At 37.5% G+C, this 22,543-nt stretch overlaps 1 protein-coding gene and 1 pseudogene across 1 annotated transcript; both read right to left on the reverse strand.

The window, feature by feature from the left end:
* Window positions 1-5,386: 5,386 nt before the first annotated feature.
* Window positions 5,387-7,371, reverse strand: LOC142350675 (uncharacterized). The gene is made up of 3 exons (XM_075402605.1): window positions 7,154-7,371; window positions 6,094-6,533; window positions 5,387-5,794 (listed from the first exon to the last, which is right to left on the reverse strand). The coding sequence occupies exons 1-3, from the start codon at window positions 7,364-7,366 to the stop codon at window positions 5,473-5,475; spliced, it is 975 nt and encodes a 324-aa protein (XP_075258720.1). The 5' UTR covers window positions 7,367-7,371; the 3' UTR covers window positions 5,387-5,472.
* Window positions 7,372-18,000: 10,629 nt separating this feature from the next.
* On the reverse strand, window positions 18,001-19,169 carry LOC142350686 (meiotic nuclear division protein 1 homolog pseudogene; annotated as a pseudogene).
* Window positions 19,170-22,543: the final 3,374 nt, after the last annotated feature.

A 22,543-nucleotide genomic window follows, 5' to 3' on the forward strand; every position in this document is an offset into this window, starting at 1 on the left:
GGATAATCCGGCTAAAGTTAATCCAGGGATCCAAATATATCATACTTGTTAAGATAGTACCAAGCGCAGTTATTTCAGGTACTGATGCTAGTCAAAAGTTGTTAGACGCATAAGTGAAATCAAAGCTTTATTTAGAATTTCTTTACTTGGAAAGCTATTTCTTAACGTTGATTCAAATCCGAGTCAAGGCTGACATATTTGTGTAAATTAAAAAAGGAGGTAAACTGATCCTTAAAAGTTACTGATTCCGCATATAAGAAAAATAAAGAGGCTCGGTGCGTTTCGTCTGACCATGCTCCGTCATATTCTTCGTTTTGTCTACCTAATGAAGCAGAGAAAAGAAATACCTTTCAACTGATGAAGATTAACTAAAACTTTGTGATTTAAAACATGATATTCAACAATGGATTCAACAAGGAGGCCCGGTAATGTGCTTTCGCATACAATGTTCGACCCCGTTCATTCTTTTTTCCGACTTAATTATCTTCCAAATGAGTAAGGGACAGAAAACTTTCAAAAATCCATTTTTTTTTCAAAACTAAATCGTGTATTAACAAAAAACGTTTTAAAATCAAACCATTATACAACAAAGGAATGCCGCTTCAGAGCGCTGATGAGATATACCGTTAACGAAACAAGACACAAAAAAACCAAATAACAAAAACAAAAATTATTTACAACGAAAACTGAATGTCATTTTTCTTGAAAGCACTTCGCAAAGTCAAAGCAGACAGCATCACATAAAACCCAACTTAATTAAAATAATTTGCCTTTCACTAAAGATCTGGGACTTGTCTTTAATGAGTTCAGGTAGAAATTAGACAAAAAAGAACAAAAACGAAATTAAAAAATACGTAACTTTTTTTTGAAAAACAATTGATTTCAAGTCATGAAAACCATTAGTAATCAACTGAAAAAATTAAATGGGTCCTTTTATATCAGCGCAGGAATCCACTGAGAACTCCCGTTATTCAGAATATGTCTTATTATTAATAAAAGGACGACAAGTACTAAAAACAAAAAACATCTTACAAAAAAAACAAAAAAACTACTACTCATAAAATTAGTTATGTATAAATCGAACGGTATTCAACGCCGGTGGAACTTGGTGTCAGTATTTTTTTGTTACGAAGAAACTCAAATATGAGCAATTATTCTAAAGCCAAAAACTTTTAATGAAAGCTATTAGAACAAAAGCTAGAAAGCCATTAATTTAAGCAGAAAACAGCTAATTAGTATAAGATTTAATTTTAAATTCAATAGAAAAAAGATGTGATTTGCCAGTAATGAGGCTAATCTATAAGTGACAAAATTTTGATTAAAAAGCCAGTAAAGTACAAAATTTTACTCAGTTTTGAAAAATAAATATATTCAACGTCAAGAAACCCAGTATCTTTGGAGAAAATCCATAGAAACTCATCTTTTTTGGACCTCCAGAGAAAGTCATTGAGACCCATAATCATCTATAAAATATCATACGACTAAATGAAGAGCGACGAAAAAGGACTCAATAAAGCTCATCCAAAATTTGCAAGAAAATCGTGTCGAAGCCGTCGAAAACACTACTTTATTCGTTAGGAGCTTTATAAATGTTCAAATTATAATCTCGACGCACTACTGTAGTATATCACCCTTTAATAGAGAATTAATATGACAAGAGATGAAACACCGATAATAGGGAAACGTCCAAAAACAAAATAAAAAAAATATAAACCAAAAAAAAATTCTTCAAACATAAAACGCAAGGGAGAATGAGTTTTAATTTATTAATTCACTAAAAACAAAATGCGACCTCTTTGCTGAAAATAATCTAATGTTTGACAGAAAAAACGACAAAATTGTGGCAGTAGCTCAAAAATGCGCCAATTTTTCAAATTTTTTTTTTTGCAAGACAAAAGCGGTAAGCTTTAATATAAAACACTAAAAAGATCTACTTTCAGCTCCTTAGGACTCCAATTGTCGAGTCATCAGTGAAAATAAAAAACAATGCCACAACAAACAAATGACGATTTCAGAATTTCAAAAACAAATTTTCTCAATCACAGGGATGAAGCCGTAAAAACCACCCGCTTTGAAAACTGATTATATAATATGTGTTCACTGGGCCTCATTTGCACCTGCCAATAATTGAAAATTAATCTGATGTCGATCTGGTCTAAGATCATCCTGGTTATTAACATAAAGGGAACAAACTTCCGGAAAATTTAAAGAAAAAGACAACGCGCTGTTTAGTTTGAATGTTTTTTATTTTGAAAACCCACGATTTGACTGAAAATCCAGGAAATTCGCTAAAATGTAGCCAAATTTGCATGAACAGTTCATCAATACTCTCCCCTGTCCAAATAACTAATGTATCACACTAGTGTTAACAATTTTAACAATTTAAAGCCAGATTGACAAAAACTGGGCAAACTTACGGCAAATGTGAACAAACTGAATTTAGCCAAATGTTTACAAAAATTTAAACCTCCATAACTCCATTGAAAAAACGAGATTTGAAAAACTCTATATATTACGCTAGGCGGGCTTTCTAATGAACAAGGTTGGTTGGAACAACCAGGATAGACGCGCAAATGACGTTAATAAAAGTGAGGTTATTCTTTAAAAATCACAGGATTGGAAAAAGCAGACTGATCAAAACATCAATCCAATTCATCACGAAATAGAATTTTATCCATTAAAAACCTACACTGCCCGAGCTACAAAAATAAGGTTCTGAATTCAATTTATCGCATTTTCAAATCAAATTTTTGAAACCTAAGCTCTTTCAAGTAAGCTTTGGACACCTTTAAATCAAAAATTTTGCAGGAATTTTTGCGTTTTCATCTATTAATAAAATTAAAAGATGTGGAATTAAAAGAACCTCTCAACCAACAACAGCTAAAATATTGGCGTTGTTTGCAAAACTGATGGGAATGGACGATGACCACGTTGCCTGTATGTCTATACAGGTTGTTACACGTAACAGTCTACAACTTCTTTCTTGCTTTGTTTTGCAAAAAACATAACTTTCATAAGTTGCTAAACTCCGCCAAGCTTCGTTTAAAAAAGTTTTTCCGTACAGCTAAAATTTGGTAGATCTAATTAGTTTTTTAAAAAAGTAAAATCGTAGCTGTAAATGGCATTCCTAGTGGATAAAAGAATCTCGTAAACAAGGGATACTAGTCTTGAAAATCCACAGTAACCGGGTCAAAAATTTTGCTAAGTCGAAGTGTGGATCTTTTGCTATCAAGTGGTAGTAATGTAATACTCAATTCAAAAGTAAATCTCCAAAATTAACATAGCCGGCAGATTGCCGGAAAAAGGCCGCCGTTGACACGCTAGGGGCATATCGGGATTGAGACAGAAAAAGAAAAAAAAGAAGAGAATGAAATTGACAAAGTTTTCCTATTTTTCAAAAATTGCAAACTGAAGGGTATTAAGCTTAATGCTAATATCAGCTAGCAATTCCGCTCTAATGAACTTTGATAACCTAATGCACTATGACTTAATGACCGGGCTTTATCGGTTTAAGCCGTTTCTTTTGATTATGCTCTTTTGACATTGACCGTATTCACTACATGGCGAAAATCATTAAGTGAAAAAATTAAAATCCATTCAGTAGAAACAGTGAGTGAAGTAAGTCAGAAGTCAAACGTGAAAATCATGACTTAATTAAAACGAAAACCGTGATCAAAAGGTAAAGCGAAATAAAAAACATAGCAGGACAAGTCCCGATGGACAATTCAAACTTTTATTGACTAAACAAAAAACAGGACCTTGAGCGGACTATGCATGGATTGGGAAAACTATTTGGAAAAAAATCCGTTACAAAAAGAGAAAAGACAGTAAAAATCAAAGTCAAATTGCTGCATGTTAAAAAACCGCAAGCGAGAAAGCGAATTTTTGTTCAAACACAGTTCTCTCATTCTACTTTAAATTTACAGCGAAAAAATTCCACGCCGCAAAACCACTCGCTTTTTCGCTCCACTTCCTGTGTCGACTTGACCAAAATCACTACTCCAATTTGACTTCAAAAATCATGAAAAAAAAATAGCCGGAAGAATTCCGAAAACGACTCGCAGTGGAAATCCTTTTAAACGCCATCCAACTACTCATCAGATAAACGTGCCTCCACTAAAAAAAAGTCGTTAAAAAGACAGCGCCCCAATACAATTCAAATTCCGTGAATGGTAAAAAAAGGAGAGCGCTTAAATAATAGCCGTTTAAAAGGCTGACGGTGGCTATTAATTACTTCAGTTAAATATCGTACTAATGACTATTCGACATTTAGAGGATTGGTCACTTTCATTTAGTTTCAAAACACTTTTTACTAAAAAAAACAGAATTCAGTTATTGACATTTTTTTTGCTATCAAGACATTCAAGGACTGGCTTTTTGCAGTGCGTTTACAGAATGATACAAAAATTCTGACGAATGACAAACTTGAAATAGAATCCAACCGCCTCTAAACATCAAAACAATCTAAATTTAGCATCCCTAATCTGAGCGTAATAATCTCCTTCAAGGAAATCGAATCTAAATTTAGAAGCGACAGAATTCACCGAGCCCCGAATTTTATAAACAAGAAACCGATTCAATTTTAAACACTTTATGAATTTCTATCTTAGCTATTAGCCCACAACATTATTGAATAATTCTGTGAAATGTCAGCAGGATCATTTTTCTCAAAAGGGTTAACCTCGAAAAGAGCATACATAAGTTTTAGAAAGTTAAGAAGAGCATAAAGAGGTTACTAAAATAGTGGAAAGGCTCAAAATAATGCCAAAAACTTTTTTTGAACGCTTAAGGTCTTTGTTACCCCCTTGCTACTTTCTACGGCAAAAGTGTCGATCAGTTTAATAGCGTAAGACCCTCAGCAACCTGCTCTCAGCTTCCCTTTATTTCTATTTTGCTGCCCTTATAACCACAGATTCTTTTTCAATGACTGCGCTACTTGTTGTAGCAGATTTATCGGTGTCAAAAACACTACTTTTATTTGTACCACGTTCAACCAAGTAGTAGCTCTAACTAGTCTTCTTATTAGTTAAATCAACCTTTCATTTTCAAAAATTTACAGCAATTCTAGTGTTCTTTTTGCTATCTTACTTGCCTCGAAACTGAATGCAGCGCATGCATAATTCAACAGTCATACAATTGTAAAATTCAACTAAACTCCGCTGAGTACAATAAACCGAATTATTTTCCCTCAGCGATCCGAAATAGCTTAAAACTATTTCGGATGGCTGAGGGAAAATAAAGTTTAAAGACCGTTGGAATTGCTTTCTATTTCTGTCAGTATAACTTGAATGAACTAAATCATGATTTTTCATTTAGTTTCCTCGATCTATTGTAAAGATTGTAAGACGGGAGTACTTCAGGATTTTGCCCAGTTTTCACAAATTGATTTCATCTGAAAAAATCTAATTAAACCTATGTATATGCATAATCATTATGTATACTTATAAACAATTGTACAAAATGGTAATTACGTTACGAATCAGAATATTTCAATTTCCAGAAGTTTGTCATTGTTGAAATGAACTGTTCATTCTCAAACCTCGGAAAATGCTCAAAAACGTGTTTACAATATTCGTCAAAAGAGGTAACTTTGAAAGTTTCAAGTGCAGCTCCGATTCGGGGTTCAGTTTGAACTTCAAACTTTCGGTTTGTGACCCGGACTATTCTGTCATCAGTTTCACTGAACCCTGAGATTGGTACATTGTGCGTCCAGTAGTTCAGCACGAGTTCAACCGGAATCTTCATCTGGACTATGTGATTGACTAGAGGTGTCAGGTCAAGAAGGTTCGCGGTCCTGAAACATTAAAATAAAATACTACCGACCGACGAAATGCTCTCGAACAACAGGCGAGGGAAGGGTTGGCTTTGTTTGTAGCTAGATTAAGCAAAGAGAGGCAAGCGTCAGGGCGAGGATAAAAGCGGGGGTGGGGGTCCAAAATCGCCTTCAAAACGCCTAGCTGAACCGTACTGTGAGCTTAGTAAAGACTTCTTAAATACTCCTCTTCGAATCGGGAACCTGATAGGAACCTAAATCTTTTTAAACTTGAGTTCTCGGACCAAAAATTGAACGGAAAAGTCTGTCTAAGCACTAACTTGTCGTAAAACTGAAGATCATCATTAAGAACAAAGTCACAAAAAATCTTCTCGTCCAAAATAGTTCGTCCATCGTCACTCAATTTGTAGCCAACCCACCGTTCGAAACTCTTCTCGCCAGTCCTCTTCAAATAAGTGTACGTATCACCAGCTTCATAAACCTTCGATTTCTCTCCGATTCCAAGATCCATAGATATGCTCAAAGGTAGTGGATTTAGCCTATTTCCCAAATCAATCAGCACTTTCTCCCCTTCTTTGTCTTCGGCTACAACAAGTGAGTGTATATTCGGAATTGGGAAGATACGAACTATGGAGATAACTGTTGAGCAATTAAGGTCCACTGCTTCGAAGGCCAGTTTAGTGAAGGTGGCTGCCACTTGACACGAGGATCCAAATTTACCATCTAACATTCCGTTGAACCATAAGTCGGCTGGCTTTTTCTAAGCCAAAAAATCCATCAACAAAGCGAAAGTGGCTTTACTTTAATCCACTTAATAACTCAGATATAAATAGATTTGAAATATTGTGAATCATTCACTTCTGGAGAGAAACTATATCAAACAAATTAGCAACGCTTTGAAATACAAAAATAACATAATTTTTCTTGCTCTCCTGAATAAATTTCAAGAAAACACTCTTAGACACACGCCTCTTAATGAGTAAAAAGGGGTCAATTGGTCGGACAAAAACAGAATGAAAAAAGACATTTGTAAAGGAATATTATGCCATTTTTCATTATCTGTTTCCAAGAAAAGAAAAGTTACTCATTGCGTACAGAACTTTGTATATGAGACTTAACAAGAGTACACTTTTAGATCTCTATGTGATCCGTTCTCAAGTGCCTCTTTTTTAAGAAACTAAGTACTATTTGTTTTTTAAAGACTCGGAAACATTGAACATATAGATGCTAGATAACAGTTATTAAGAGAGGAAATGTTTGTGCAGGTGACATAGAATTTTGTAGGAAATCTATAAAAATATCATAGACATCAGGTTTTCTATCATTCGTAGCATTTAGAAATAGTATTTATTAATTAACTTGGGAACTAACTTAACTCACAAGCAGAGACAAATCTGTCATCATGTCATTCCAGTTGTGGCCTTTTGATGCCATGACGTAATTGTCGAATGCCGATGTGAATGGAACCCGCTTGGTGAACTTCTCTGCATAACTGTTAAAGAAGAGTTTTGGATCTTTCAATGAAAGCACCTTTTCATTGATTTTCAAAACATTTCTGAAGAATTTCAGAGCTTCCTGTCTGGATATTGCCATAATATAACTAAAATATTTCAACTATCGTAAAATTTGAACTTAAATACTCAATGGTTGACGCATTCATTAAGTAAGTAAAGGAATTTGATTGGGGGCAAAGATATGTTTGCATTTATTACCATTTATATCAACTATTAACCAGACTAAGTAGTGACCATTGACAATGCAAGACTCGCCGTTTTTTACAAAAAAGTTAGGCTGCTCAGGCAATCTAAGCGTTCGAAATGCAAGCAAATTACATTTAAATGACACTCAGTGTTCTATAGTAATAGGATCCCTTTATTACTATTTCATTTTTGGCATTATAGGATGCACACTGCATTCCTACATCATATTTTGCTACCATTTTAAGAGAACTGAAGCGAGAATGCCAATTCAGACCCTTATAATGTGTTTATCAGTTTACGACTTCCTATGTTGCTTGTTCCTTGTCGCGTCCTGGTATATTTCTGAGTTCACTCTGATAAACAAAGCATTTTCTTGTGCCAATTACACAACTTTCACCTCTATTGACAAACACACCATTTATGCCGTTGTTTTGCTTTTGGTCGCAAATAGATTTTACAGTATTTGCAAGCCTCCTCAGCAGTACCTTTATATATTCTCAAACCGACGTATAATTATTTATATTTCAGCTATATTCATTTGCGGGTTTTCTACTTCATTTGTGGATCAAGTTTATAACTGCTACTTTGGAGGCAACTCTTTTGGTACGACCCCCGCTTTCATTTCAAAACTAAGTACACGATATTCTTCCCATATACTAAGTGCATGTTCAATAAAAAACATCCAATAATAATGAATTAGCTTAAATCTATTTCAGTCTATTTCCGGACTGTTTCAAATTGAATGACATCTAGTCTGGTTGAAAATAACATTGTTAACCACCAGTAAACGGACAGTCGATCGAAAGGACAGTAGATCGAAAAGAGTTAAATTGTGATAGTAGATAGATAAAAAACAAAGCATTTAACAATGATTCAGCGGCCCGTGGATCCTGATACGGATCTAACCAAATCTCAAATATTTCGCAAACTTTTTCGCAAATTGTTAGAATTTTGATTGGAGTTAAAGACTTAAACTTAGTATTATTAGAAGGTTTAACTTACCAAATTAATCTGACAGAAGGTAAATTGATTCCGGTTACCAATACTGATATAAATGAATCTTAAAGAAATGGTGCTGTGAATCAATACTCGGTTCAAATTGATGATTCTAGATAACTACTATTAGAGTTAGATTAATTGATGTAAAATCTTCCCAGCATGTATTAAAGGATTATGATATCTCCGGAAGTGTGAATGAATTCTTAGAAAAGTGCAAATGCATTCCATTTATGGTTCCCTTTGCGACTGATTTGCAGAAGCAAACCATATTGGGTAACCCTTGCGACCCCCACTATAAATCATGGTGCTAAGATTAGTTTTGTATCTTGACTTTTTCACACTGATAATGGGTATATATACAGCTGATTTTTGAGTCCTTTTTCATCCCCAAAATCAAATCACCATCTTGATCTAATAATCAGATCTCTCCTGTAAATCTCTAAATTCTACTGTAAAATATCATTCTTGTTATTCTCTCATTTTGAGAAATTAATTTTTCTACTTAGTTAAAAACGCTTTTATACCGCTTGCGAAAGTCCATAACCCAACAGGTTATGGGCCCAGCAATTTTCTAAGTCTTAAAACTAATTTCTAAAACAAAACTAATTTGTTGTTGGCAGTCATAATCCTTTTCTGCTTAGTACCTTTACTTTTCACAACTGTTTTGCCTGCTCAAACTACGATGGATCAACAGACAGTGAAGCTGCTTACCTACACAGGAAAGGCACAGGACTTTCCAATCTGGAGCACAAGATTTGTGGCAATGATGCAGACGAAGGGACTCTACAAATCACTACTTGGGACAGAGGAGCAACCCAACGAGCCTGCACCACTAGCCAATGGGGCGAGCAACGATGAAAAGAAGAACCATAAGGTGCTGAAGGATGCATATGAGAAGGAAGTTGCAGACATCAAGGAGAAAAGGAACAATGTGTAGTGCCATCTGGCACTGACTCTAGATGCAACAACCCTCATGCTGATGAGACATGACTGTGTGGGAGATGACGGCATCGGAGATGGAGCAAAGGCTTGGAAGCTTTCGCAAGAGAGATTTCAGAGTGTGGAAACGCCGACAGTGGTGACTTTAGTGGCACAGCTTGCTCGACTGCAGCTCGAGGATTCTGAGGATTTGGACAGCTTCTTCATCAGAGGACAGGAGTTGCTCACAAGGCTACAAGAAGCAGGGGAAGCAGTCTCAGAGAACCTCTTCAACGCCTTGGTCCTCAACGGTCTGCCAATGAGGTATGAATGTTTTGTTATACAGGAAAGCTTTAACCCGGCAACGAACTTCACAGAGTTGAGGAAAAGGCTGCAGAACTTCCATGAGAGCACAGCACAGAGGCACAAGGGACAAAGTGGTTCAGTGGCACTGGCAGTGAAGCGTGACTTCAAGAAGGGACCCAAGAAAGGAAACTGCTTTGTGTGTGGGATCCCTGGACACTTTGCCAAGGACTGCAGGAGGAAGGAGACAGCACAATGCAGCAAGTGTGGTGACAAAGGTCACCTAGACAGGGCATGCAAGAGACAAAGAGATGGAGGCAAACATGAGTCAGTGGCAACGGGTCCAACAATGGCTACACCAGACGAGGAATGCTGGGCAGCTCTTACCCAGTGGAAGACAGCAGGCATGCTAGTGGACAGTGGTTGTACAGATCACATAGTGACAAACATCGACCCGTTCCTGGACTTTGTGCCCATTCATTCAGTGGTCAGAAATCCCAACGGAGAGGCTTCCAGAGTTGTGGGCAGAGGCTGTGTGAGAATCAGCATACCCTCAAACAAAGGGGAATTCCAATGCGAACTCAAGAATGTTTTGTGTGTGCCGGACTATTCTTCAAACCTATCAGTCTCAAGATGCACGGCGTGGGGACATAGCTTCACTTTGAGAAAGGAAACAGCTGCATGAAACTCCATTAGGGAACTCGGTTAAAACTAACACAAGAAAATAACTTGTTTTACTTACCCTGCAGCGTGCTAGAATTCAAGATGAGTTCCAACAGCGTGAAACTTGACAGTGCAAGGAAGTGGCACAGACAATTGGGTCATTTGAATCAAGCGGATGTGGTCAGGAATGCACCAGAGACAGTGGGGGAACTCGATGATTCATGCAATGTGTGTGCATTGGCCAAGATCACAAAGACTCCAGTACCAAGAGTGGCAGAGACCCAAGAAGAAGAGAAGCTGGAGAGGGTGTTCACAGACGTGATGGGACCTTTCAGAGTAGAGTCACTGTCAGGGTTCCGGTTCTGCATTGTTTGCAGACCAGTACACGAAGTTTGTGTTTGTGGACTTGCTCAAGGCAAAGAGTGAAGCACTGGCCAGCCTGAAGAAATTTGTTCTTAATGTGGGGACGCCCACAGAATCGGTTAGCTGAGAGGTGCAACAGGACACTACTGGAGATGGCAAGATGTTTGCTCATTGACTCAGGACTTCCCAAGATGATGTGGGGGGCAGCAATTCTTTATGCAACAAGGATCAGGAACTGGGTTGTGAGACGAGGAGAAGAAAAAAGCCCAGCAGAGCTGATGCGCGGTATAAAACCTAAGCTTTCAATTAGTAAACAATCTATTTTTGGTTGCACCGTCTTCATGAGAAAGCGGGACAGAGATGTCAGCAAACTTGAACCCAAGGCACTGGAAGGAAAGTTTGTGGGTTACACTGAAGGAGACAATGGATACCTGGTGTACGTACCCAACACACGCAAGGTTGTGGCAGTTCGAGATGTGATCATCAAGGAGTCCGAAGTGAGCTCAATCCCTGACAACACAGAGACGCCCGACCTAGTAGATGAGGGGTCACAGCAACTGGGGATCTGGCACCCAGATAATGGTCATCAAGACGATGGCAACAAAGAGGAGCAGGGCACATCTACTGCAATAAAGGAAGAGTGGCATGACGCAGAGAGCGTGAACACTCAAGAAACGACACTGAGACGAGATGCCTCAGATGTTGAGGAAGCAGCACTGGACGAAGAATCTACTGCAACAAGAGGGAGTCTCAGAGACTCTGAGTCACTGGAAGACAGTGAAACGGAGGACTTCTCGCAGACAGTTGGCTTCTTTGAAGGGGCACTGGAGCAAGCGGACAGGGCAGAGCCCAGACGAGGGACACGAGTAAGGAATGTTCCGCAATTCTTTGGAGAAGTCAGGACCCATCTTGCTGTGACTGAGGGTGACTATCTGGAACCCAAAACAGTCTACGAAGCCAAGCAAGCTGACAAATGGGACCAGTGGTACCGGGCAATGAAAGACGAGGTCAAGGCACTCCAAGACAACGAGACTTGGGACCTAGTGAGACCACCCACAGACGGACGTCATACCGGGCAAATGGGTCTACAAAGTGAAATTCGGACACAGTGGTCAAGTCGACAAATACAAAGCACGCTATGTGGCGAAAGGCTTCAAACAAGTGGAAGGACTGGACTACTTTAAGACTTTTGCGCCCACCTGTAAGCCAGAGACATTCAGGATTCTACTTCAGCTATCAGCGAAGCAGGGCCATGATGCACCAATTTGATGTCAAGACTGCTTTCCTGCACTCACCAATCGAGGAAGAAGTGTATCTGGAACAGCCACAGGAGTTTGCAAAACGCGGATCAGATGGGGAGAAGTTAGTATGTCGACTAAATAAATCAATTTATGGTTTGAAACAGGCTGCTAACAACTGGTACAAAGAGCTGGCAAACTTTCTACTGAGACAGGGGTTCACCAGAAGCAGGAACGATCACTGCTTGTTCGCAAGATGAGAGACAGAGGATCACACCATCTTGGTCTGGGTTGACGACATCATAGTAGCATTAAGAAGTATGACAGTGATCTCCGATGTCAAGAGGGCACTAGAGGCAACATTTCACAATGAAGAAAGAGGGAGACTACACTGGTTTCTGGGCCTTAGAATCAGACAAGAAGAGGGCAAAGTCACAGTCGACCAAGAACACTACATAGAAACAATGCTTGAGCGGTTTCAAATGGATCAATGCAAACCCTCAAGAACTCCAGCTGATTTGAATTTGAAACTTCAGACAGCACAGAACGGAGACGAAGAAGTGGACCAGAGGATCTACAGAAGCTTGGTTGGATGACTTCTTTATTTGGCCAAACAGACGAGACCAGACATGTTCACAGTCAACATTCTGTCCAGGCACATGAACACACCTACCAATCAACACTGGCTATGCGGAAAACGACTTCTGCGATATCTTCAAGGTTCAAAAGGTTTAAAATTTACTTACACAAAAAGGCTAGTTATGAATTAATGGGGGAAAGTGATGCAGACTGGTCTGGAGATGTGAACGACAGAAAATCAACAACGGGCTTCTACTTCAAGCTCAACGGACGTGGCGCAGCACTCAGCTGGGGTGTCAAGAAGCAGGCCACAGTTGCTCTTTCTTCTTCAGAAGCAGAACTTCAGTGCATCGCAGCAGCAGTTCAAGAAGCATTGTATCCGAAACAACTTGTGGAGGATTATAGCATCCAACAGAAACATCCAATAGCAATTGGAGAGGACAACCAGAGTTGTATTAAATTGTGCCAAAACCCAGTCAAGCACAAGAGGAGCAAAGACATTGAGACAAAATTTCACTTCATTTGGGACAAGGCGGAAGATGGGACTATTTCAATTCATTACCTTCCTACAGACAAAATGGCAGCGGACATCTTCACAAAGTCCTTACCCGTTCCGAAAGTGGAAACATTCAGAGCAGTTTTGATGGGAACAGACGCTACTCAATCAGCTCAAGTCTGAGTGGGGGTGTTAGAATTTTTATTCGAGTTAAAGACTTATACTTAGTATTATTAGAAGGTTAAACTTACCAAATTAATCTGACAGAAGGTAAATTGATTCAGGTTACCAATACTGATATAAATGAATCTTAAAGAAATGGTGCTGTGAATCAATACTCGGTTCAACCTGATGATTCTAGATAACTATTATTAGAGTTAGATTAATTGATGTAAAATCTTCCCAGCATGTATTAAAGGATTATGATATCTCCGGAAGTGTGAATGAATTCTTAGAAAAGTGCAAATGCATTCCATTTATGGTTCCCTTTGCGACTGATTTGCAGAAGCAAACCATATTAGGTAACCCTTGTGACCCCCACTATAAATCATGGTGCTAAGATTAGTTTTGTATCTTGACTTTTTCACACTGATAATGGGTATATATACAGCTGATTTTTGAGTCCTTATTCATCCCCAAAATCAAATCACCATCTTGATCTAATAATCAGATCTCTCCTGTAAATCTCTAAATTCTACTGTAAAATATCATTCTTGTTATTCTCTCATTTTGAGAAATCAATTTTTCTACTTAGTTAAAAACGCTTTTATTCCGCTTGCGAAAGTCCATAACCCAACACAAATTATACGAGTTGACATTTTCACTGTTTTGCACGCCTAATTTTCTTTCCGTTAACGTGAAGTATCTAATTCTGCACTTGATTTCGAAGTTTTCCCGTTTTCAAAAACTTAATTTAATTATAAGATCAGCTGAAAATGATCTTTCCCATCGTTCCTTATTTTAACAGTTTTCGATTTGCCATAAGTTCAATTAGTTGTTTCCATTTTAGTTCTGGGTATACCAAAAAGGAATCTATCCCTTTTCCTCCGTGGGCATGAAATATTTACGTCCCCCAAACATGCCCTTTTAGAAATATGCTCTATAACAACTGATAATATGTAACTGGGAGTCAATAACGTACTTGCGTGGTCGAAACAGAAGAGATCCTCGGAAACCTAAGTCTCTTACTTTCCAGCTTGCGTGCTTGCAACTATTTATCGGACAATTTTCACTGTTATTCGTTTTCTAAGCCAAATGAAACATAGTCTACAAAAATTGAAAAATCAAAAAAGTTAAAACTGATTGATAACTTTGCATCAATATTTATATCAATTCAAATGTTTCCTTTACATCAAATATATGACAAAAGTAACTGCTTTTAAACTTCAGGCTCCATTTAGTTCGGTGTCAACCTTCTGTGCAAAAATTTACCGCTGGTGATTTTCCGGTCAAGTTTTCGTGGATTATTCCACATCTAAGGGTGTCAAATTCGTAAAATACTCAAAGTATACAAATTTGTCCCACCTCAAATTTTATATTGAGGTGGGACAAATACCTTTTGGGTCAAACAATTCCTTACGCCACCGCCTGTACAGATTCGCATTAAAATTTTTTCTTGCAAAGAAAAGAAGAATTTAACCAATGCCGACTTACCCAATGTCTTTGATCTTTTCGGTTATTTATCCGATATTCGGTTGTGATAGTTTCATATCAATTCCCATGGATCATTTAATTATATAGACATTAATAATCCCGTGTTCGGTTGTGATAGTTTCGTATCAGTCCCACGGTCCATTTAATTATACAGTGGTCTAAATATTCGTTCTGGTAATTTGAAAAGCAGGGTAAATTAAAGTTTTCATTGTTAAAAATGGCAGGTTGAGCATAATGGCATTGGGTAAAACGGAATTGGGTGAATTATCCTGACAAGGAAACTAAGAAACAACAAAACAAGTCTGAAAGAACGAAAAAACTGCCAGAAAGATTAACAGCCACCAAAAACTTCTAAGAAATAGAAAAACTTTAAAACTGCCGGACAATAGCTGAAATCGAATCTAAATGCCTAATACCTATTTGTTCAAAATGGCTTACAACCGCACTTTTACCTGTCAAAAATCTTGGAATAAACAACTTTTACGGAAGAAGTCCCAGTTAAAATAGAAAAACTGCTAGGAAGGAGCCGCACGTTAACAAAACTTTTCGTCGTGACCAGCTGGGGCTTAGCTGCTAGTATTGGGAGAGGGGGCGAGTGGGTGTTTAAGTGATGGGGGCATGGTTGAGAGGGATGGACGAGAGGCGAGTCCAAACTCACAGTTGGAAGAGGGTGGACTGGAGGTGCGGGGGGAGCAAAGCAACTTAGGTGTGGGGAGGACCCGGAGGCAACACGAAACAGTGAACCTTCCCAAACGTAATTTTAGCCAAAGACATAATTTTATGTCCAGAAACAATCGTTCTTTGCCTCGAAAAATTGACTCAGAAACTTAAGCCCCTGACGTGACAACAAAAATTTCAGCTGTGACATTATTACAGCAAGCAAAATGAAAGCAACTTAATCATTCAGATACCATGCAAAACAGACAAAAAAAATCTTAATGGAGAAGTTTTATTCCCCATTAATTTACAGAAAAAACTCACTGAGAAATTACAAACCTGAACTTACGGAAACACATCTGGCACTAATTAAAACACATCTATACAAAACCGATTAAGGTCGGGCGAATAGCTCTGACGGAGGGAGTCAAACTTTTAAGATTAAGAACCGCCCCTCACACCAAGAACTTATCTCCACAAAACAAATTTGCGAATTCTATTCTTAGAGTCGAGTGAGCCAAAAAGCTCAAGAGAACTTAATGCCCTTCAGGCGCTACCTGTTTATCTTGTTTTCGAGGACGAAAAGTCAAATGAGTCAGACGAAAAAGTGGTAAAGCGAAAAATCGCACAAAAACATCAAAAAGAAATATCAAAAAGAAAAACAAAGCATATATAGTTGAAAACAACCAATTTTTGTTATGTGGTTAGGTGTGCAGGTAAGTAGATGGGGGCGGAATAGGTGGTGGGTGTTAGGTAGTTGTAGGGCGTAAGTGGTGGAAGTAAGTTGGTGGTTGTGTGTGGGGGGAGTAGCTTGTTACATGGGATTCAAAATTCTCCCAAAATGTCCTTTTCAACTTGATTATTACCAATAGCTCTCAATTACTAGACATTGCAATCTAAGCTGCTGTTAGTAAATTCAAAAATTTAGGCACAAAACAAGCACGTTCCATTATTACGCTTCAGATTTTTAGTGTATTTAATTAGCCATCATTCTTTCAAAACAGAAAATTTAATTCGAAAAATGAAATAATTTGCCGAAAATAACAAAATCTAAGAAAATAAAAAAAACAATTTTTAATCAAATTTCAAAACTTAATGTGAAAAATAACTGAATGATCGATTGATACCCCTGATGGTGCAAAACCAGGATTCTCAAAACAAGAAAAAAGTCAAGAAAAAAACAGAAACCGGTTTTGAAAATTCGATTTTTTTTTAAAAAAAAGAAAACAACTCACATTAAAAACTGAGAAGTGCAATGCCTGATTTAATAAAATCCCGATATCATTTAGACTGATTATAAAATAGCTTGTTGAAAGATCCAAAAAAATACTGAAAATATTTGACAAACAACGATAATTACAAAAACTGATTGAAATTTGAACCAATTTTGCCCTCAAAAAGAATTATTGAGCTGTCAAAACCAATGTAATATCAACTGTGGAAGGTTAGACATTACTTAGATTGAAAATTATTTCGTTCGTTGAACCCCCGGGCTTCTAGAAAAGTAATTGAGCCAAATCGACGGAAAACGCAAAAAACCATCAGCTGCATGCACGGTTATGTCAAAAGAACCTATACAAAGTCAAAAAGTCATTCATTCAACGCAGCGCATGAACAAAAACTTCTCTTGGTCAGCAAAAAGTTAATTAACATGGCAATTTTACTCACATTCCGCTGTTCAAAACGCCGCTCGGACACAGTTTTTCCAGTAACGAAAAAATTGGAGAAAACCAATACTCTTCTTCGAGTCGTAAAAACGGAAGATGACCATAACTACACTGCGGTTCGTAAGCTCACCTAGGTTCGTAATAACTCTCACTATCGCTTCGCAACCGGCAAATATACTTCTGTGGTTAAGATAGCCTATTTTACAGTTCAGAGTGACAAAATTGAAATAATTATACATAGTGTTGTACCAGTTGCAACAATGAAGCGTACAAAAAATCTCCCAGAAACACCAAAATTAGCTTTAAAAATTAATATTTCGCATGTATAGCAAAATCTCATGTCTGCGGTACCAGTTTGTATACTGTTAAATATAATATGTGCAACAACTTTCCTTTTTTAACATAAAAGATTCAATGGAAGCGGTCAATGAAAGTTTACCAAAGCCTTGGATTTGCTGTATCTATTCTCTATTATTCTATGTCTTTAGCATTGATTGTTTACCTGTACGCACGAATAATGCTAACACTTCGACAACGCATTAGGAACACGGAAATGCTGAACGCGATTCGAGTTGACATATCGGATGACGAACTGTTGAGATTCTCAACATCAGATCCCGATTTTATTGATAATGTTTTCGATCATGAACTAAAAGTTGAACGGAGTTACTTCACGGCAATTTCCGTCTCAGCCTTTATTTCATTACCACTTCTATTTATGCAATTTGCATTTGGACTCTATATCAAAGGCACGCTTATCATGCGGGGAGAATTGCTTGGAGACTTCAATACTGACAAGGAAAGCGTGGGTGGAATAGTTATGCTGGATTTCTTTTCAGCAATGTACATTCTAAATCCATTAATTTTCTATTTCACAAATGAAGATTTCAAGATCAAAATAAACAGGCCGATCAGAGAAATTCGCCGTATATTGTGCAAATCTCCAAACACTTCAATGGAGGTGTACGCAAGCAACTCTACAAAGGAATAATGAAAACGATGAAAAATCAATATGATTTAGCCATAAACAGCCAACTGAATTGAACATGAAAGACACAGCAACAAGAGCACCTTGCATTAACCACTTTACAGCATTATTTAATCCAAGTAATCCAGATCTGCCGGTGCTTCAATCTGCGCTAAAATCGCAGAATCTTCAACTCCAGGGTTTTTGTTTTTGATCCAAGACAGAATAGAAAATATATCATCAGTTGAATTATTAGCTTGGCTTTTCTGCTCTTGAGCTTCAATTGCTTTGGCGTTTAGAACTTCAGGGTCTAATTCATTAAGTCCTTTCAGTTCACTTTCAAGATCGCAGACTTTTTTGGTCTTGACTGATATTAAAGATAGCAATCTATCTCTCTCCAGAATGTCCTCTTCACAGGGTTGCTCTTCCCTCAACTTTGCGAGCTCACCATCTACAGCAGTGAGTTTATCTTTCTGATTTTTATATTCTAACTGTAACTCTTCGATTCTATTTTCTCTCGATTTTATAGCCTGACTTCTAAAGGCCCAATAGTAGTTTGACGAGCCAATTTTATCACAAAAGACCATATCATCATCAACAAGGCTTTGTAAAATTTGCTTTACCAACATCGGCGATATACCCTTCTGCTTGATTGCAAATTTTTCAACTTCCTTAAGAGACAAAAAGTCAGCTTGTTCAAAGAAGATTTCAAACATTTTTTCTTTCTTGTCTTCTGCCGATGTCTTCTTTTTTGACATTTTAAATCTTAACAAGCGAGAAAGAGGTCACTGAAAAGTAAGAATCAAACTATAAAATTTAGAATCTTTATAGAATCAAACTATAAAGAACAATAAAATACATGAGATGTCCAGGACTTTAATACACACAAAATCTATAAAAAAACGGGGGTGTGATCCACCCAATGGACGAAACAGTGAGCCCCACTATGAAACATCAGAGCATCGTGTGTAAGTTTACCGCAAAAATGCATGCTCATAGCATCGTCTAACCGAAACAAGGCGCTATAACTCTTTTAGAGCTGCGTCATATAAGTTAAATTGTTATGAATCTAGTCTCCCCTCCCGCACTATAGCACTGAAGAACTATCTATCTCCTACAAAATTATCTGCAAAGCAGTGAAAAGTATAGCCACGTTAGAAACCAAGGAGTCCTATTTGTTCATAGGTTATCCGACCTCTAAATAAAAAGCCGGTATGCTCAACCCAATGGACGCAACAAAGAGCCCCACTATAAAATATAACCGATTAACGTTGGGTGCGAACTGCTCTGAAACTACCGGCCAGCGTTTGGCTTCAGTAGAAGCCAGCTGGAACTTAGGGATGCTAGCAATAGGCGGTGGGGTGAGAGTGACTGGGCGTCAAGAGTTGGGCAGAGACAGGGTTGGAATGCTGTACGATGAAAGAAAGATCTCTATTCTGGTGATATACATTATACATAACTTTGTGCATTCTAAAAGAAATACCAAAGCACCAGCAAGGGACCTCCTCTGGGCAATAGTCCCAAAAGCCCCACAATAGTTACAGATAAGGCAAGTGTAAAAGAAACAGTCTGAACTCATACTAGAACAAGGTATCGAGCAAATTCTTTTTTATTAACAAAACCTTGAGATGATCTATGGTGCGTTTTAATGATGTTTCGTCTCCGCAAACAAGATCAACAATAAAGCCATTACTAATCAAGTAATTCAACAGAACGCATCCTCTCCAGGCAAATGAACTCTTATCTGAGTCTTTATTCAGGCGTACTTTCTTGAAGAGGCCAGATGAGACACTCCTCGTAGTAAGGCAATCTTTCACTTCACGCTTATAAAGGCTGTTCAGATACCGAGCAATTTAGCGTTGACCAAATCAAAATTAAATTTCAATAATTCAAGAATGTATAAATGGTATACAAATAGGATATTACATTCTGAAAGGCAGGATACACTTTCTCTCTGGTTTCTGAAAAGCGTCTACTTAAGCAGTTTTCTCGACAGAGAAGGAATGGTCAATTAAAACTGATTTGATTAAAATAACGAACATTTTCTAATATTGCGTTCATCGTCCGGTTTAAAAATTAAATAAAATCATTTACAGAGTATATAACTTTGTCTTTGACTCTAACTCTAAGAAATGAGTTAAAATATCAACAAATTTTTTCAAAATTATTTACAATCAAAATCACATATACAACATTTCTTCACACTAATTACACTAAAATCAATTCAATATTTTTTTCGGAGTTTTTGAAAATCCCGGGTATAAGGCTTTCTATTCTAGTAAGGGGATTTTTACTTTCATTCCTAATTGTTGTTAATTTTTACTTGCTGGGGTTGACCAACGTTCGAGTTTACATGTACCAGAAATTTTTTTGAATTTCAGAAATCAAAATTTTTGTATTTGAACTAATACTTCAATGTCAATTCCCGCCTCCCGTGCCCATCGCGCGTATTTAATTGCTTTTTGAGGTAGATCGCTTCTGTTTCCATTAGTTTTTCAACCCCAAAACATGCAACTAGAATCTCCTATTCAATATTATGCGCAGTACCATAACATTGATGGAACTAGAACCGGTTTGGCCAACATAGATGAAACTGCATTCATTTCATGCAACTTTTTTTCGCCACATGGGATTTCAGGTTTTTATCAAAAGATGATTTTAGGGTGGGCAAGTTCTTGATTTTCAGTTCTTAGTTTTCTTGTTGAAAAAAGGATTTGAATATGACAAAATTTTTTAGTTTACTTGCGAAGCTTCGAGTGATGTTGGGTCTGTATTGAACAAAAAACCTCGGTTTATGCTATTTTTTGTTAAATTTTTTTATTTTTTTAATAGGTTGATCGTTTTTTAAGGAGGGATGTTTGCTGTGAGCTTTCCCTTGGTGACTACTTTATGGAACGTCTTCTTAAGAGTTCTGGATGACCACTCTGTTTGATATCGATATTCAGTCCTGATCTCTTGATTGTTCTTAAGAAGTACATCAAAGGATTGCCCGTCACTGGTCGCCTTAAATATCCTATACACAGTCCCTTGAATCACATTTTTTTGTCGTAACAGTGCGCAACTACGGAAAAATAGGATTATGCCGGTATCGGTCGAGTCTTCTCTGAACCACATGAAAACGACGTAACAAGATGTTTTAAATCCGTAGATTAAAAGACCATAACGAACCATCGGTTCGATTATAAAAACTGTAATGAGGAATGAGAACGTTTCTATTCACGAGTTTCTTAATTCTTGCGACTGCAGACTCATGCTTTGACAAGCGTTTTACAACCTTATCAACATGAACGTCGAAAGAAAGATTTCTGTTTAAGGGAATGACCAGGTACTTTACAGAAATTGAGTTTTTTCAGCCTTTCCGTTTGAAGCCTAATATTTGTCAGCAATTGACAGAAACACATGAGTTCAGATTTCTCAACACTCAATTATAAATGACTACAAGTGATCCACTTTTGCAGGCAAACGAGGTCAAAACCAATGCATCTGTCATCCAGAGTTTCAGCAGAGTACAAAGGGTTGTATCAACCGCAAACATATTTATCAAAAAATTTTCAACTATGAAAAAGTCGTTCGTATATATAATGAAAAGGAGACGGCCAAGTATAGACCGTCGTGGCACAGCGCTATTGATTACTTTAAAATCTGAGAATGCTTCATTGATGAATACAGTCTGTTGCCGGTTCAAGAAATAACTGCGACAACAACTCAAAATGACTACTCTCATACCACAAATTTCAAGTTTTTTCTATCATCAAATCATGATAAGCGGTATCGAATGATTTACTAAAGTCAAGGAAAACACAAAACTGTTTAGTTGGTTTGTTAAATCGTAGTTTCTCAACTATCTCTGCGATTGCAAATGCTGTACTACATCTAGTTCGAAAACCGAATTGTTTTTCATTGAATCGTTCGTTTGTTCGTAAAGCCTCAAAATCTGGTATACATAGCTCGTTCGAAGACTTTGCTAACAACAAGCAAGATTGACACGGCTCATTATTTGCTCCTCTCACACAATGAGTTCTTTTGAAAAGCGGAGTTACGCGTTCCTTTTTCAGACAATCTGGAAAATAAAATTCCTCGGGTAAACAAACTTTTTATAAGTCCAGTTAAATGTGGCAAAAACTGGAAGAATAGGTTTCACTAATTTCGCAGAGATACCATTCAGTCCATTTTGATTTATTAGGATTAAGTGCAGTAACTTTTTTCTCTACCTCCTCATCACCCACTGGAATAAGAAACAGAGACTTTGTGGCTGGCAGGCTGGTGAAAAACTAAATTTCTTCAAAGTGTGATCAGATTGTTCTGGTTTATTTACAATAATGGTCGTAAAAAACTCATTGAACAAATCAGCTACTGTCTCACCATCACCAACAGTAGCGCCACCTTTGATTCGAAATGAAAATTGTTTGCTGTCTACCGGGTTACCGGTTATTTCGTTGATGTCTCTGAAGATATTGCCTTTTTGTTGAAATTGAACGCAGGACCTTATTGTTATAGTCCTGGCGTTTCTCACTGGCAAATATTGTTTCGACCACTTTCTTTGGCCATTTACAATTCCAGAAGGAAT

This window comes from Convolutriloba macropyga, chromosome 1 (assembly GCF_964194025.1).
Source record: "Convolutriloba macropyga chromosome 1, txConMacr16.3, whole genome shotgun sequence".
Taxonomy (NCBI): Eukaryota; Metazoa; Xenacoelomorpha; order Acoela; family Convolutidae; genus Convolutriloba; species Convolutriloba macropyga.